General features: G+C 41.4%; 1 protein-coding gene across 5 annotated transcripts in view; it reads left to right on the forward strand.

Annotated features, from left to right (window-relative positions):
• The window catches only part of LOC117655402 (cystine/glutamate transporter-like), a 37,543-nt gene that overhangs the window by 5,279 nt on the left and 13,674 nt on the right, over window positions 1–18,590 (forward strand). For 3 of the 5 annotated variants that reach the window (XM_034402819.2, XM_034402818.2, XM_060694520.2), the window contains 6 exons: window positions 7,906–8,209; window positions 12,145–12,271; window positions 14,094–14,209; window positions 14,323–14,448; window positions 15,418–15,517; window positions 15,613–15,657. In XM_034402819.2, the coding sequence (XP_034258710.1) occupies window positions 8,014–8,209; window positions 12,145–12,271; window positions 14,094–14,209; window positions 14,323–14,448; window positions 15,418–15,517; window positions 15,613–15,657 (710 nt within the window). In that variant the 5' untranslated portion in view covers window positions 7,906–8,013. Of the gene's footprint in view, window positions 1–3,502; window positions 3,600–7,905; window positions 8,210–12,144; window positions 12,272–14,093; window positions 14,210–14,322; window positions 14,449–15,417; window positions 15,518–15,612; window positions 15,658–18,590 lie in introns of those variants that run through there. The other 2 variants (XM_060694521.2, XM_034402820.3) reach the window with 2 other exon arrangements.

Here is an 18,590-nt window from a genome sequence, read left to right on the forward strand (position 1 = left end):
AAATGAATGGTTGTCATCTTAATGTGGTTAAGGCTTTCCTAAGATTGACTCTTAGACTGGAAGCCAAGCCCGTGGTCTGTATGAGGAAAGTCCAGACTTCAATACCTGTGTCTATAACTGTTAGGGGAGGACCTCAACCACCATTTTTAACAACTTTTGACCCCTTTAAGTCTCCTAAATTGAGCCTCTGCTGACTGATGCTTTCAATTGTTTTGACTGTGTTTTCAAAATTAGAAATTCACCTCACATTAAAGAAAACATGGAGTCGCAACATTATGTAGCAGACTGTCTACAGTATCTTTAGCTTGTTTTGCAAATGTGTGAAACAAGCCTTTTAAAACGTTCAAATCTTCTAGAATTTTCCTATCGTTTTCAGTAAGAGATTGTTGTGGGGAAAGGAGAGCATTACAATAAGTTTCACTTGCTGTAAAGAAGAAAGATAAACAAGTAAAATGTCATTTTTATTTATTTATTTTTAAATTTATTTTTATATGCCGCCCTTCTCCGCCCCTAAGGGCGGCTTACAATGCGTTAAGCAATAGCCTTCATACTTTTGTATATTTTATACAAAGTCAGCTTATTGCCCCCACAAACCGGGTCCTCATTTTACCCACCTTAGAAAGGATGGAAGGCTGAGTCGACCTTGAGCCTGGTGAGAATTGAACTCACAGTAATTGCAGGCAGCTGGATATTAAATGCTGCCTTAGTAGGAGGCATTAGCCTCCTACGCCACTCAGGCTCCTGAGTGGCTCCTCATAAATCTCTTGTGTTAACCTGGAATAGAAAAAGTTAACCCAAAGAGCAAGTAACTCAGAAAGCGATAAATACTATTTGTTAGAAAGAAGGTTAAGTGTATAAAAGAATAATTCCATCTGGTTCTTTATTTTCTTGTGAGACATATAAAAGGTAAAGGTAAAGGTTCCCCTTGCACATATGTGCTAGTTGTTCCCAACTTTAGGGGGCAGTGCTCATCTCCGTTTCAAAGCCAAAGAGCCAGCGCTGTCCAAAGACGTCTCCGTGGTCATGTGGCCAGCATGACTAAATGCCAAAGGCGCACGGAACACTGTTACCTTCCCACCAAAGGTGGTCCCTATTTTTCTACTTGCATTTTTTACGTGCTTTCAAACTGCTAGGTTGGCAGAAGCTGGGACAAGTAAGGGGAGCTCACCCTGTTATGCGGCACTAGGGATTTGAACCGCTGAACTGCCGACCTTTCAATTGACAAGCTCAGCATCTTAGCCACTGAGTCACCGTGTCCCTTGTGAGACATATACGTGTAGGCAATTTAAGGTAGCAAGATTCTGGGTTCTTGTACTTTTTCAGCATGCGGGGAAGGAAGATTCATATATCACCAGTCACAGATCTCTGTGTTATAATTTCTCTAAGAGGCACTAAAGTTGTATAGTTCTGAGACACAGGAGAAGACTTAAGATGGAGAGAGATCCATTGTTGTTATCAACTATGTTTGTGGCCATGTGTTATTTCTCTTTTGAAGAGAATTGAAGTGACTCCGTTGTGAAATTTCTAAATCCAGATCTAGTTCAAAAGTATAATATTTGAAGTATCAGAATGATGAAAGTAGTCTCACAACATGAGCTTTCTCCTTTGGGTGTGTGTGTGTAAGACATCAGAACACACATTTTCAAATGGTAGAACTTGCATTGTGAAGGTGCTGCTTTCATCTTCCTGCCTCTTTGCTCCTTTCTGTTGATGTCATTGTATTGGTGTATCTCCCGGTGCTATTTCTCTCCCCTACCACCAAATATCACGAGCTCACAGGAAAGAATAAATATGAGATGGGGGTAGAGCTTGAGAACAAGTGAGCTCTGACAGATGGGCAGATTAATCAACTTAGTCATCAATCAAAACTCACTCCAGGTTTTCCACATATGGATCAAAAAGTAGTCCACAAACAGCTGCCAGGTGTTATGGGGGATCACAGACAGAAATGAGAGGATTGTTTCCTCCGCTCTGCTCTTTTAATTGGGTCATTTCCTTTTCCTGCCTCCATTCCCAGGCTGGGAAAGGAAGTACCGTAGATTTCATCTGTGGGATTGGAGAGTTAATAGCTTTGAAGAAGCCCAGTTCCCTATTTTTACCTGTTGTCTATGTATAAATAACCTGGCTAACAACTAATAGCTGCAGGAAGGTGGGTTGCATGGCACAGGAACGCTAGCTATACCAGCAACCTCTTCTCCATGTCTTTAATCTATTTAAAGATGTCTAACAAAGAATAGGCATGGGCAAATGGGTGCTCTACTACTACACCACATAGCCCCTGGAACAAATTATCAGTTAGTAGGGGGATAAGTCCTCTTTCTAATGCATAACTCTAAGTTGAGGATTGGCTCGAAGACCTGGACTTTGTGGCAACAGCTGGTTTGAAAGATTCAGACTGTCCCACTACTCAAATTAGGTTGGCCAGGGACACAATGCCCAAGGCACAGAGTGATCACAAGTAGGATCCCATCCCTTACGATCCCATCCCTGTAAGTCACCTGGCTCCTCTAGGAGAAGAGCAAGGAGAGCTGAGGGTGCCAACAGTTTAGAGCAGTGATGGTGAACCTTTTAGGGACCGAGTGCCCAAATTGCAACCCAAAACACATTTATTTATCACAAAGTGTCAACATGGCAATTTAACCTGAATAACAAGGTTTTGTGAGGAATTTCAATCCCTCTTTCACAACTTGACTTCTCCCTGGTGGCACTGGATTTCTTTAACAGCTGAGTTTCTTTAACTCAGGAATGATGGTAGTGTAGTGCAGTAGCCTCTGGAGGACCATCACATCCTTTTTCCTTCCTTCCTTCTTTTTCCTTCCTTCCTTCCTTCCTTCCTTCCTTCCTTCCTTCCTTCCTTCCTTCCTTCCTTCCTTCCTTCCCCCCTCCTCTGATTTCACCTTCCTTCCTTTAATCCTGTATATTATGGTTCATTATTGTTAATATTTATTAAAGAATGCTGTGTAGCTTAGAAGCTCTCAGCAAAAATAACAGCAGCTGTGGTTTGTGGCTGAGCTATCCCAGGCTGTTATTTACACACACACACACATTTTTATTTCACTTTCCCTGGGTCCTTGGGAAAGGAATGGCATCTTTTCCCCATCCCCATCTTTAATAAACCCTTAACCACCTTGCAGCCTTTTAGCTACTATTGTCCCACCTTGCTTCCCCCTCCCCTTAAAACGAGGCTATTGAAGAAAGCCGGGAGGGAGGAATCTAAGGGGGAGGGAAGAAGAGACCCAGGCAGATCCCTCTCTGAATAGCCTCCCACCCAGATTTCCTCTCTGATCCTCCGACAAACAGACCCCACCTCCCTTTTTGGACTCTGGACTGCTGGGCCTTTATTTTCCCCATTTATCGTAATAGGCTTCAGCAGGAGGACGGGACCCCGCCTCCCACATTGTGAAAGGCGCAAGTGAAAAAGTTCACTCAATCAATTCCAACTTTGTGAGATCTTTTTCTTTCGCGAGAAGTTGGAATTGATTGAGTGAAAAATGATGGAGAACCGTGATTGGAGCTGAGCTGGGGTGACAGTGTGCATTCCCACAGAGAGGGCTCTGTGTGCCACGTCTGGCACGCGTGCCATAGGTTCGTCTTCACAGGTTTGGAGTCTTTGTGTTCCCATAAGTGGTCCAGCCTCCCTTGAATTCCATTGAACATTATCAATTGAGGTTGGAAATTTAATTGACTAAATGCTTGTGTATGGGCTTGAGCAATAAATATTTCTGAATTGCAACTTAATTTATAGTCCTGATCCTTGATAGCTCAAAGACTGATAATATCCTTTGCTGAATAAGAGGAACCCATTCGTATTCAGATTAAGGTTTAAATTTAAATTTAAGGTTTCCTCAGATTGGGATCAGATGAAGACATGATGCCATGCAAGTGGAAAACCCTGGTGTTTGCACTGTTCAAATTATTGGCTCTGTTCAAATTATTGCTTTCAAATCTATTCGTTTCACATAACATAGCTAAAGCTACAGTATCTATCTATGAACAAATATTTTGGATCAGATTTTGTCAATGGATCTACTGCTATTTGCATTTGTACTATTCTCATGCAGAACAGTATTAAGTGTAGCTACAAGGATTAACATGCTTGAATTTTAATCCATTTTATAAAATAATTCAGCTTTAAAAGCTAAAGTGATTTGTTTTATTGAGACATTTCACTTTAGTAAGCAGCAGGGGTGAAATGCTCCCAGTTCAGACCGGATCGCCCGTTCTGGTAGCGATGGTGGCGGGTGGTTCGGAGAACCGGTAGCAAAAATCCCTCCCCACCCCCATGCCCAGCTGAGCCATGCAATCATTAGAGGCTTTTTATTTTATTTTTAAAAGCATTTTTTCTACAACCTCTTCGGCCGAAAAAATGCTTTTAAAAGTAAAAAAAAAAAAGCCTCTGCTGATCAGGCAAGTCAGCTGTGATCGTCAGAGGCTTAAAAAAAAAAGAAAAAGCCTCTGCCGATCAGGCAAGTCAGCTGGGATCATCAGAGGCTTTTAAAAGCATTTTTTTACAACCTCTTTGGCCGAAGAGGTTGTAGAAAAAATGCTTTTAAAAGTAAAAAAAAAAAAGCCTCTGCTGATCAGGCAAGTCAGCTGTGATCGTCAGAGGCTTAAAAAAAAAAGAAAAAGCCTCTGCCGATCAGGCAAGTCAGCTGGGATCGGCAGAGGCCTTAAAAAAAAAGAAAAATCTCTGCCGATCAGGCAAGTCAGCTGGGATCATCAGAGGCTTTTAAAAGCATTTTTTTACAACCTCTTTGGCCGAAGAGGTTGTAGAAAAAATGGTTTTAAAAGTTAAAAAAAAAAAAGTTGGCCACGCCCACTCATTCATATTACCCCCCCCAAGCCACGCCCACAGAACCGGTAGTAACAAATTTTACATTTCACCACTGGTAAGCAGTAATATCTGTCCCTAAAAGTAAGCAGTAATATCTGTCCCTAAAATAGTAGAGAGGAAACAGACAGGTTTCATGTTTTTCAATGTCTGGTACATAGGCCAACATAGCTTTAAATGAACAGAACTATCCTCTTCTTTTCTGCAAAACAGAATGTGCTTGAGACAGATATTGGGGAAATTTCTTGCCTTTTTGTGATTGGGAATATGGATGGAAAAGATCTATTATTCAATTACAATCCACCCATCCCTCTCAGGCTTCAAGTTCATTATTAACATTGAACTATACCCTCTACAAAGTTTAGTCCTTTCAACTAAAATTACTTCCTTTTTTGCCATAACATTTATTTTCATCTATTTTGTACCAATATTATTCATTTTATCTCTAATTTTGACCAAATTCCATTTTCCCTTCTATTCTATATTAAACCCCTTCCCATTATCATCTAATTTTTATATCCCTCATCAAATTAATTAATTATGTGGTGTTATAGTTATTTAATTCTTATATTAATAATAAACCCACTTATTTTATAACATACATTTCCTTAACTAATACAATCCAACATTTTAATATAAATCAATTGATTATATAGATATCTTTTTCATTTATATATGAACCAGAAGAAAAAAAAACCTTAGTTGAATTTAAAAATATTCTATTATCCTCTAATCATATAGCTTTTCCCCTGTATTATTCCAAATCATCACTTAATCGTTTGTACACACACCACTGTAAACCATTAAAAACATTTCAATTATTATTCCAATTATTTTTCAATTCATTTTCACCATCATATGATTTAACATTATTTCTTACTACAATTCATATTTCAATTCTAGTCATATACATCATATTCCTCTTTCATTTCTTTCTTTTTTCCCTTTTCATTTTTATTTTTACCTTTTTCTTTCCCCTTTTTTCCTTTTGTGCCTTAAAATCCTGATCTCTCCTGTTTTGCCCTATATTTCCTGTTGTTCCCCCCTCTTTTCTCTTTTTTTTGTTTCACCACCGTTTATCCCACTATTTATCCCAGTATTATCATTTTGTATTTCAAAGTTCTGAACTCTTCTATTTTGCCCTATATTTCCTGTTATTTTCTACCCTCTCTCTCTCTTTTTTATCTTTTCACTGTAAATCCCAGTGTAATCATTTAAGTACTTTATATTCTTTCTGTTCCATCCTCCCTTCCTTATTTGTCTCTTTCCATCCTCTTTATTTTTTTCATTGTTAATCCCAATGTAATCTCTAAAAACCTCCTTTTTATTATTACTATCCACATGTTTAATTACTTCTTCATATTTAATCATATTGTCTTTATCTTCTTTATTTTCAGCCTCTATGTCTTGCTTCTCCATCTTCATTTCCTTGTCCGCTTGCGTATGCTCCATCTCAGCTTTTGTGTCCTCAGATTTTAATCCTCCGTGTAACATTGTAGTTATTTCTCTTATTTCCATTTTCCATGACAAGTACATCAATTTAATAATTTCTCTAATTTCCTGCGCCATTTTATTCTTTTTGAGTTAATATTATTCCAATTTTAAAAGTTCCGTTGTATTCCCCTTTTCCCCCCAAAGTCAAACCGCTTGCAGACAAAGAAATCCTTCCCAAAAGTTCTCACGGCTGTTATCTGTAAAGTTCACAATTTTCTAAAACAAAGACCAAGTTGCAATATTCCTTTTTACTCCTGAAGGTGTCTCTCTGAAATCCACAATTTCTGATTGTCTAACAAATATTGATTTTGTTTCAATCTACATTAACAATCTTACTTAGCTTCTCTTTTTCTTTTTAGTTTTAAAAATACCAAATCAGTTTTATAGTCCATTCCGAATTTAAACAGCTCTTCTCACTTCTTTTTCCCTTTTTCCCTTTTATTTATAGAACACTTCTGTTATAGGGTTTATTGTCCATTCTCTTTTGTTTTTCTTGAAATTCGAAAAAGAAAGGGAAAAAAAAGAGGATCTATTTATTTTTTTTCGATCCTTTAACCAATCTTGGGGCAATTTCTCTAGTTATTTAAAATTTTCCAAATTATTTCCAAATAATTTTGTTCAAAAGTCAATTTTCCATCGGGTTTTTATCACTTTAAGATTATGTTTCAAAATCTTTTCTTCCCCCCATGCTCATTAGCCGCTGTTTTATCGCTAGGGGTCTTAAGATTAATTTTTTTCCTTATTGTTGTTTCAACCATGGGTTGGCTGTCACTCACCCGGCTTCAAAAAACTCTGTTCCATTCACCACTCCTGCTCAATGCTTAGTCCAGTTGCCCCAGCTTTGTGACAGCTGCAATGGCTGCCGTCCCCCACTGCTGAGTTATAGAGAGTTTCCTCTGACCTTCGAGGAACTTGCCTCTTCCTCTTGGTCTTCCAAGGTGCCTCTCCTTCTTCCCCATCCCTACAGGACGGTTCTGGTCCGAAGACCCCTTGGCAGCGGTTTGTCAGTCTGGGTTTTCGCGGAGCTCATCAGAGCCCGCTAATTCCCCGACTGTCTCGCTGCGACGCTTCCGGTTGAATCCTGGTTCCCCTTGCACATATGTGCTAGTTGTTCCTGACTCTAGGGGGCAGTGCTCATCTCCGTTTCAAAGCCGAAGAGCCAGTGTTGTCCAAAGACATCTCTGTGGTCATGTGGCCGGCATGACTAAATGCCAAAGGCACATGGAATGCTGTTGCCTTCCCACCAAAGGTGGTCCCTATTTTTCTACTTGCATTTTTTATGTGCTTTCGAACTGCTAGGTTGGCAGAAGCTGGGACAAGTAACAGGAGCTCACCCCATTACACAGCCTAGGGATTCGAACCTCTGAGCTGCTGACCTTTCAATCGACAAGCTCACCGTCTTAGCCACTGAGTCACCACGTCCCCCTGTATAAACTCTAATGGATATAATATAGGTTATTATGCCCCTGCCATCACATTAATGTCAGGATGCAACTATGAGTATAAGAATGCTTCAAAATTCTATTACAATTCTATCCTATTAACTTTTAAAATAAATGCTCTTCCCTTTTTCAATGCAGGTTGATCCAAAAATCAAGGAAGGATCTTTATGGTCTCTCAAGACATTCACCAGCATCAAAATCTTTGACATCGGCTTATTCTTCTACTCATCCAGAATCACATTAGCCATGGGAAAATCTAAGAAGAAAGACGAGGCTGTCTTTCTGAGGAAGAAGATCACACTTCTCAGGGCCTTTTCACTTCTCATTGGGAGCATGGTGGGCAGTGGCATATTCATCTCTCCCAAGGGGGTCCTGAAAAACTCCGGCAATGTGGGCCTCTCCTTAATCATTTGGTTTGCCTGTGGAATTCTCTCTATGTTTGGTGCGTGGTGAGTTTCTTTTGTCTTCAGCTTTCAGGGGATCAGAAGAACTGTTGGTCCAATGTCATTGACTCTTACTGAATTGGTAGCTGCTATTCTCATATCTAGCTACGGGTGGTGTGGTGGCCTAGAGATGGAGTTCTCGCCTCACAATCAGGAGGCTGTGAGTTCGATCCTAGGTAGAGGCTGATATTTTTCTCTCTGAGTACAATGAGAATATATCTGCTGGGGAAAAAAACCCTCTGCATTGGCGACAGGAAGGGCAGCCGTCCAGTAAACACTCAGCTCCATTCAGTTGTCCAGACTCCACTCCGCAAGGGATTATGGGGTCATTAAAAGAAGATGATTGTCATATCTAGCTACCTATGTTGGTGGTTCTGCGTGCTAGCAGAGAGCCTGTCAAAAGGTAATTTCCCCCAAAAGAGAGGCAGCAAATAATAATAATAATAATAATAATAATAATAATAATAATAATAATAATATTCACCAATGTGAAACTTTAGCAGCCAGTTCTTTACCCGGTGTTTGCCTTCATATGCATCAAGTTCTTCCCGAGAACATAGGCTGTCATGATGTCCTCACATAGTATAAGTGTGGATCCAAGCAATTGACAGATGGAAATTCTGTCAATGTGCAGATTTTCTAAGTGTCATTCAAGATATTTTTAGTATGACACCCTGTGTTCCCATAACCACTGGGACTACCATAGCTTGTTTATGCCGTAAAGAGCCTTGGTAGTACAGTGGTCTAAAGCACCCTGTTATTAAGACCAGCTGCCTGCAATTGCTACAGGTTCGAATCTTGCCAGGCTCAAGGTTGACTCAGCCTTCCATCCTTTCTAAGGTAGGTAAATTGAGGACCCAGTTGCAGGGGCAATAAGCTGACTTTGTATAAATATACAAAAGGATGAAGGCTATTGCTTAGCACATTGTAAGCTGCCCTAAGTCTCCGGAGAAGGGCAACATATAAATCAAATTAAAAAAAATAAAAAATTAAAAAAAAATTAAAAAAAATCTTCTAATTTCATTTGTCAGATCTTGTTATTTTGTGATCTTCTCCAATTCTTTGTCTTCTATGATACTATCTCTAATATTGCCATATCAGTTATCCACACTTTCTTCCTTTCATCTGCAGTTATATATGGTGTCTTATGAACCAAGACTTTTCCAGACTGTACTTGGAAATCTCACAATATTTTAATCTGCCCATTATGGTTTGTCACACAGCCAGATGTTTAGGCTGGATCTGGCATTCTTTATCCACCGATCAAGTTCATCCCAAGGAGCTGGGATAGGCATGTGTTATTGTTAAAGTTACTGTTGCAGGATGTGAGCTGTTCCAAGTAAAACTGCCTTTTGCAATTGACTGATGGTGATTTTGTCAATGCCTACAGTGTTCAAATGGTACTCCAAATGTTTTGGGATTGTTACTGATTTCATTGTACTGATTTCATTGCTTCTTTTTATTTTGAATATAAATGGCTATTTTCCCTTCACCTATCTGATGTTTAGCCTTTCTGACACCATTCCTTCAATCCTAGTTTATCTCCATGTGTTTTTCCTGGTGCTCTATCCACATTTCTCTTTCCATCTTCTATAAATGCCAAAGTTAGTTTTCAGATTTTTGGTAGGCGTTTCATATACCTACGTGGGCTTCTTTTCCTGTCTTTTAAATGTGTTTCTCACTGAAGTTGTTTATATTTGTGCTTTTTTTTAAAAATCTCCAATTGTTTTGAGCTCCTTTTCTCAGTAACTGTCTTTTTTTTTAAAAGTCCCAAGTATGTATTCAAGTATATTCAGTTTTATTTTCCCTTAACATTAGGAATTCCAGCATTACATGGTCAAGAATTGTAGCATTATGTTACAGAGCTCCCCCTACTTCCACTTCCTTGATTAAACCTCTCCTATTGGTTAGTTAAGGGACACGGTGACTCAGTGGCTTGTCGACCAAAAGGTGGGCAGTTCAGTGGTTTGAATCCCTAGTGCTGTGTAACGGACTGAGCTCCTGTTACTTGTCCCAGCTTCTGCCAACCTAGCAGTTCGAAAGCACATAAAAAATGCAAGTAGAAAAATAGGGACCACCTTTGGTGGGGAGGTAACAGCGTTCCGTGTGCCTTTGGCATTTAGTCATGCTGGCCACATGACCATGGAGACATCTTCAGACACCGCTGGCTCTTCAGCTTTGAAACGAAGATGAGCACTACCACCTAGAGTCGCGAACGACTAGCACATAACACTTCATCGAGGAGTATTGAATTAAGATGGCTAGATGCCCAAGTTTTGCTGTTGAAAAAAACGGGGAGAAATCAGTAGGTTCAAGGAAATTCCAAGATTTGCAGAAATTAAAAAACAAGTTGGGGGAAGAACAAGTCACCATATCTCCCTCCCCCCGCTCTAATATGTCCAACATTATCAGGATGTTGTGTATGTGTAAAAATGTGTATGTGGGGGGATGGGGTAGGATAGTGAGAGGTGAGGATTCTTTGTACAGAAAGCCTGGCACCATTTTGAAAACAAACATGATGTACTCCAATTCAGTGGGGTTCTAGCATTTACCCAGCTTCTCTAAATGTCATATTCGTGTTTTATTTCTGATGAGTTTCCATGGCATGAACATAGGGCTAGAAGCTTAGCTGGGAATGAGTAGGCTTGAATGTAAGAATCAATTTTGCTCACACAAAACTAAATTGATTTCAAAAACCTCCAGCTCATTGTTTTGCCCAATGGTGTTTGATCTTGATTGACATTATCAAACAGAGAACTTCTGGCAGCATCCAATCTGGGTCGGTCACTGAGACCAGAGGTTTAGTCTTCCAAGCTTTTGGATTCATGTTGGAGCCCATCCTCAGGGAACCTCTCTCTTCCGGAATGTACATATGACACATTCTGGTAGGGAGAAGTTCCTTGAGGATCCCAAAAATCTGAAAGCTTGGAAGACTAAATCTTTGGTCCTGGTGACCGACCCAGATTGGATCCTGCAACATTATCCTGGGACACATATATTTGCCTTCTTTTGTGAGATAACTTTTTCATCACTTGATATTTTAAAATTTGAAGCACTGGGAACTTATATATGTGGCTCTTCCAATGCTTCATGGAGAAAATCTATGAGGTCGCTGGGAACTGAAAATGATTTGATGGCACATAATCAATCGTTCATGATAACTTCATGATAATGAAATATCTGCAAGCGAGCAACCAAGTTCAGAGAGTACCAAGATAGCTCTTCCTTCCCACCGCAAACAGAAAAATTTGGGCCCACCCTGCATGTGACATGGTTCTATGCAGTAGTGGTTTTCACTTACCTTCGCTACCGGTTTGGAACTGTGAGCGTGTGCTTGCGCACGCCACTTCTGAGCATGTGTAGAACCTTCTGCGCATGCACAGAACATCCATGATGATGTCCGGGCAGGTGGGCGAAGCCTCCCGCCAATGCTATCGGTTTGCCTGAACCGGGGTGAGCCGGTAGAAACCCACCACTGGTTCTATGGAACTGGTACCATCGCTTCATTCATTTTAGCTCTCATTCCCACCTAATTTGCTATGGGGTGTACCCATCCCTTGTGGGGGAAGGAAAGCATAAGTACTACAGACTGGGAATGGTGATCCTTCTTCAGTAAAGGGGTGCATTTCCCCAGAGCTGCATGTGGCTAAAGCCAGTAGAGTTCAAGCATACGGGAATGTCCTTTCTTTCTCTGAAACTCCTCTCTATACCTGGTAGGACCACAGAATGTATTTAACTATGAAATGAAATGAAATGAAGTCTCTGCCTTCATAGGAGTTTAGGCCAGAGTACATAATATACAGGGGACTCCTATAATTTAGGCTAGGAAAGCCCTAATTTTTTCTTTTCCTGGGACAGCACTTTAGAATGACCAAACCTTTCGGATATAAAGTCTTCATCAGGAGTTGTTAAAATTGTAATTAAATCATTCCAGGTGCGTTGAGTTATGCAGAACTGGGCACGCGAATTACCAAGTCTGGAGGCCATTACATTTATATCTTGGAAACTTTAGGTCCTCTGCCTGGATTCCTGTTTCTATGGGCTGAATACTTTGCTATAAGGTAAACTTTTCCATCATAAAAGCGGGTCCCCAACCTTTCCGGCTCTGTGGGAGGGCAGAGGGGATGGTTTTGCATGTGCACGCACCACTTGCACAAATGCAGCTTTGCGCCTGCCCACTGCTTGCATGGCTTGGTTCCCAACAGGCTGCAGCCTGGTACCGGGCCACAGACCGGGGGTTGGGGACCCCTGCATTACAACACTCAGTAAACATGATAGTGAACAAGAAATGCTCTGAATCATTGATTATCGAGTATAACTAATGCACAAACACAAATGGAATAATCTGTAGACTCGGATACAGAAATAAAAGATGATCTAGGCAAATTGTCTAGATGAGGCAAGAACAACCTTTTATAATTAGCGAAAGGATAGAATGTCTTGCCTTTATTTTGTCCTAAATCAGCTTTTAAAAAAAGTTTTTTAATTAGTTTATATTATAACCAGTGGTGGGTTTCAAATTTTTTTACTACTGGTTCTGTGGGTGTGGCTTGGTGGGCGTGGCATGGCTTGATGGGTGTGGCTTGGTGAGAATGATTGGCATGGGAAAGATACTGTAAAATCTCCATTCCCTCTCGATCAGCTGGGACTCAGGAAGCAGAGAATAGATGGGGACGGGGCCAGTCAGAGGTGGTATTTACCAGTTCTCCGAACTACTCAAAATTTCCCCTACCGGTTCTCCAGAACTGGTCAGAACCTGCTGAAACCCACCTCTGGTTATAACTAAGGTTATGTTATAACATACAAAGAAAATACAAAAGCAAATAGTCAATTGTCCCAATTGGGAAAATACTGGGCAGGAGCATCCACAAAGGATAGCCACAAAAGTGAAGTGGTAGGTATGACCATGTGAGCAAAGGCTTGGGGCATCAAATGTGCAGTTGTTTGCACCATCTTGTCTTTTTTTACCCACCCACCTCATCCGTCAACATCTCTAATACTAGGTGCAGAATATTTGTACTATGTCCTAAACCAGGGGTGTCAAACTCGATTTCATTGAGGGCCACATCAGTGTTGTGTTTGACCTTGAGGGGCTGGGGGGAGCGTGGCTGGGGTGGGTGTGCCAAGTTCAATGTCACTTGTGTTGGGGGTGCCTATGGTGGCCTGAGCGCTCTGCCAGCAAAAACAGGCTCCTGAACTCTGTTTTAGGCTGCAACAGCCTCCTGCAACCCTCTGCCAGAGAAAACAGTTTTCTCTGGCAGAGGCATCATGGGCCAGTCCTTTGCTGTTTCCAGGGCAATCCTGCAGGCCAGATCTAAGCACCCCTCAGATCTTGAGTTTGACACAGTGGTGGGTTGCCCCCGGTTTGGACTGGTTCTATAGAACCGGTAGTAAAACCGGAGGGAGGCTCCGCCCACCGAACCTGATGTCATCAGAATGCTTCTGCGCATGCACAGAAGAGTGTGTGGCCCTGTTGTGAACCAGTAGTAAAGGTGAGTAGAACCCACCCCTGGTTTGATACCCCTGCCCTAAACAATTATTAACATTAAAAATGATTAACTCAGATATGATTTCTGGACAGCCAATCAATACAAAAATAAATGTTTTATTTATGAGAGGATATTTGGTTTTGAAATTACTTGATAGATGGTATACAATTATATCTGATTGCTTCAAAAAAAAACAACAACGATTGAGAGTAAATAATTGAGGGAAGCTGAATTTTGCAGATTCATTCTCAGTTGTTGCTGCTGTTTCTTCCACTTTCTCCTTTTTATCACCTTCCTTCTCCTGTTTATCATCATCTCTGTCAGCTGCACTAGGACGTTGCACTATGTGCTGTAACATCTTCAAGTCTCCTCAAAGAATATAATTTTTCTTTAGACCAGCCAACAGCGCCGTTGTCGCCTTAGCATTTGGACGCTACATATTGGAACCATTTTTTGCACCTTGTTCGGCTCCACTCCTGGCTGTGAAGCTTGTCGCTCTCCTGGGTTACTGTAAGTCCCAATGGAAATCTTCGCCATTTTATTGCTCTAGCAGTAGTGAGTCATGCTGATTTTGTGTACTTAACTCATGCAGATCAAGTACTTTCCCTTTCTTGCCACTCTAGGCATTGTCCTTGTCTTAAATTCTTGGAGTGTCAGCTGGAGTGCCCGGCTTCAGACCATCTTATCTATCATCAAGTTGGCAGCTCTCTCTCTCATTATTGTCCCAGGCATGATGCTTTTAGCTCAAGGTATTTCACATTGTTGTTCTTGTTCTCTATTAATCAACACAATGATAAAAATACATGGAATACTTCAGAGGATTGAAGGTTTTGAACCAGTAGTGAAATCCAATTTTTTTTACTACTGGTTCTATGGGCTTGGCTTGGTGGGCATGGCAGGGGAAGGATACTGCAAAATCTCCATTCCCTCCCCACTCTTGGGGGAAGGATACTGCAAAATCTCCATTCCCTCCCCACTCCAGGGGGAAGGATATTACAAAATCCCCATTCCCAGCCCACTCTGGGTCCAGCTAGCGATGGTATTTGCCGGTTCTCCGAACTACTCAAAATTTCTGCTACTGAACTGCTCAAAATTTCTGCTACCGGTTTTCCAGAACTATCAGAACCTGCTGGATTTCACCCCTGCTTTGAACACAACATATAAAATTGGACAGAAATGAAGAAGAAGGAAGAGGAGGAGGAGGAGGAGGGGAGGAAGAAGAAGAAGAAGAAGAAGAAGAAGAAGAAGAAGAAGAAGAAGAAGAAGAAGAAGAAGAAGAAGAAGAAGAAGAAGAAGAAGAAGAAGAAGAAGATGATGATTTTCAGGAACAGACTAGAAAGTTCTCCATAAGAAAGCCAATCATTATAGCTTATAATATGACTTACTCGACAAGTGGTGGTTAAAACATGGCTTATTGTGATGTTAACCCAATCTAGTTGTTGTTATAAATCATTCAATGTTTGGCAATGGCTTGTGAGATCTCGAGCAAGGGAGTGTCTTCTTATCTCCTGCAACAAAATCCTTTTTAGACAAGATGGTTGTTTTGAATCTGGGTCTACCTGTCTTATGCAAATCATATGTTATGCCACCAAGTTACATACATATATATATATATATATATATACAATAAAACCTGACTTTGGCACTAATCTATCCATCATCAGGATGCCTATTTCTGCTATGATGCCTTTGCTTTGTAATTTTACTCTTTTCTTTAGGCTGTACAGGAAATTTCCAGGATGCCTTCAATACCCAAGCACTCGTTTTGGACAAACTACCTTTAGCCTTTTATGCAGGGATGTTCGCCTACTCTGGATGGTATGCATTCTTAATGTATATTTCTGAAACCTTCTGGTGATTTGTCACCGTTACTGAAACAGTCCTTTCTGTCTCTTGCTCTGCTCTTAATGCAGGTTTCAAACTAGTTTTGTACGAGAAGAACTGGTGAAGCCAGAACGGTGAGTTGGAAAAATGAAACTTCATTCTGACTTAGACCAGTCTTTTCCAATCTGGCCCTCTCCAGATGACTGAACTCCTCCGTTCGTAGGAAATGCTGGAGTTGCGTCTGGAAGACACCAGGTTGGTGGAGAAGACTGGGCTAGAGTAATAGGCCTAACAAGATACATTTTTGTGGTATAGTACTTTCAGAAGAAAACAGTGGGGAGGCAGAAATGATGGAGTTCACTGCCTGAAGTAAACTAAAATGTAATATTTTAATTTTGCAGTCAAATATCATAGCTAATGCTTTTGCCCTCACTGTCTAGAAAACTGACAAGCCACATGAGTTCCCTATTGTGTAGATCAGGGGTGTCAAACTTGATTTCATTGAGGGCAGCATCAGGATTGTGCTTGACGCCAGGGCGTGGCCGTGGTGGGCATGGCCAGCTCGACATCACTTGTGTTGGGGGTATCTGTGGTGGCCAAGTGCTAAGGCAGGACTTCCCTGAGAACCTCCCTCACTCTCATTATAATCTTCCTTCCTTCCTTCCTTCCTTCCTTCCTTCCTTCCTTCCTTCCTTCCTTCCTTCCTTCCTTCTTTCCTTCCCTCCCTCCCTCCCTCCCTCCCTCCCTCCCTCCTCTTCTTTTTCCTTCCCTCCTCATTCTCCTTTCTTCTTCCTTCCCCTCTTTCCTTATTTTTCCCTCCTTGCTCTCTTTGCATCTTTCCTTCTTTTTCTTTGTCTTTCCTCTTTCCTTTCTCCTTTCCTGTCCCTTCTTGGATGCTCAAATGCAAAAGGGGAAACATTTCTCCTTTTACTTTATTTTACTTTTAATTTGTTTTGCTAGCCCTCTGCCAGTGAAAACGGAGTTTGGGGGGCTTTTGTGGTCCTCCTGAGCTCCGTTTTCACTGGCAGAGGAACCAAAGGCCAGTCCTTTGCTGTTTTCTGGACGGCTCCAAGAGCCAGATCTAAGCATGCGAGCCTTGAGTTTGACACCCCTGTAGATAAAGAACAAAATGCCCATTTTTCCTTCCAGCTTTATAAAGACCACTGGACCAAGGGACCCCTGGCATATTTTTTTTTTTTACAAGATGAATGCTAAAACTTTAACAAAGTGGATTTAAGGATATCTCAGGGGGATGAAGAAGTTCTTCATGTGTCCTTCTGAGTCCACCCTAAGATTCTGGACTATTTATTTATTTATTTAAAACATTTATATAGCTATCTATCTTATAATCAACTCTGGGCAGCTTCCAATCAAAGGTTAAAACTCCATAAAAGCCATATTAAAACTCTAAAAACTAAACCCATTAAAAACAAAAACCTGGAGTCAAGTCAGATTTTGAAGTGCAGTTATCTCAACTTAGGGATGAAATCTACTTACCTTCCCAACCGGGTTGGAAGTGCACGCGCGCACGGACCCTCTGCGCAAATGTAAACCTTTCTGTGCATGCGCAGAGGATAAAAAACAAGTTACTTCCTAGTTAAAACCATGACGACTGGGCAGATGGGCAGAGTCTCGTGCCTCCATCGCTACCGGTTCTCCGAACCACCGGCCGCCATCACTACCGGTTCAGCTGAACCGGTCTGAACCAGGAGCATTTCACCCCGCCTCAACTTATCCCAATGCTTGGTGGAAAAGCCAGGCCTTCAAAGCTTTATGGAAGGCTAGGAGAGTAGAAGCCTGTTGAACTTAAGAGGGAAGACTGTTCTGTAGGGCAGGGGCTGCCATGGAAAAGGCAGCGTTCTTAGATCCTGTCAAATAGCAGTATTTAGGAGAAGGGACTAGAAGCATGCCCACCCTATCAGACTTGGTTGGGTGGGTAGATGTCCTTCGGGAAAGGCAGTCATATAGATAACGCAGTGCTGTGGCATAATAGACAAGTCATTGTTTCAAACATACATGCAATAGACTGTAGTTAAAATTGATTTCCTAAGAGTCCTTTGCAAATTATGTATGTCCGCTCAGAGATAAATGCTATGTCAGCACTCCAAACTACATTTGTTCCAGTGCTGATATAAGGAGGAGAAGAGGGGGGCAGCTGGCAAGAGGACGCTTGACTTTTCACCTACTTATTTTCCCTGATGATAATATCCCCTAGGAGATGAGATGGGAGGGGGGACATTCCTGGGAGCTGAAGTAGTAGATATGGGGAGAGTGATTTGGAAGATGGCCAATGAGACGCAGAGAATTGGGGAACAAAAAGGAAAGGTTTGGGGTCAGGAAGTCACTGTTGGCTACGATATAATCGGGGACAGATTGTCGTGCTTAATAAATGAAAGATTTCATCAAAGACTATTTGTTTGGAAATGCAATTTATTTTGAGACGACACTGAAACCTGACATGCTATTAAGTTGAAAGGGGAGGCTTCCTTCTGTGTGCATGCAATGCGCATCGAATTTCAGGGCCCGACTGAGTTCATGCATGAAAAATAATGAAAAGAAGAGAGTAATTAAAGATATATAAGACAGCTGCACGTTGCCAAGCACTCCACACCATGGGTATGATGCAAATGCCTGAATGAATTCTAGGAGCTAGAAAAGGATTCCGTACATGTAAGGCAAGACAAGAAGCAACCGATAGAAACTAATCAAGGAGAGAAGCAACCTGGAATTAAGGAGAAGCTTCCTAACAGTGAGGACAATTAACCAGTGGAACAGCTTGCCGTTAGTTGTGGGTGCTTCATCACTGGAGTTTTTTAAGAAGAGCCTGGTCAGGTATAGGGTCTCCTGCTTGAGGGGGTTGGACTAGAAGACCTCCAAAGTTCCTTCCAGCTCTATTCTGATTGATGTGCAATACATTAGAGCCATGATGGTGAACCTATGCCACGCGTGCCGGAAGTGGCACACAGAACTATCTTACCGGGCATGCCAGCCGCCCACTGCTCTTCTGGGTTCCGGTGTGCGCATGCGCCCTGGCCAGCTGGTCTTCGAGCATGCAGGAGTGCTGGAA

The sequence above is a fragment of the Pantherophis guttatus genome, chromosome 7 (assembly GCF_059756535.1).
Source record: "Pantherophis guttatus breed Tessera chromosome 7, ASM5975653v1, whole genome shotgun sequence".
NCBI classification, from domain to species: Eukaryota; Metazoa; Chordata; class Lepidosauria; order Squamata; family Colubridae; genus Pantherophis; species Pantherophis guttatus.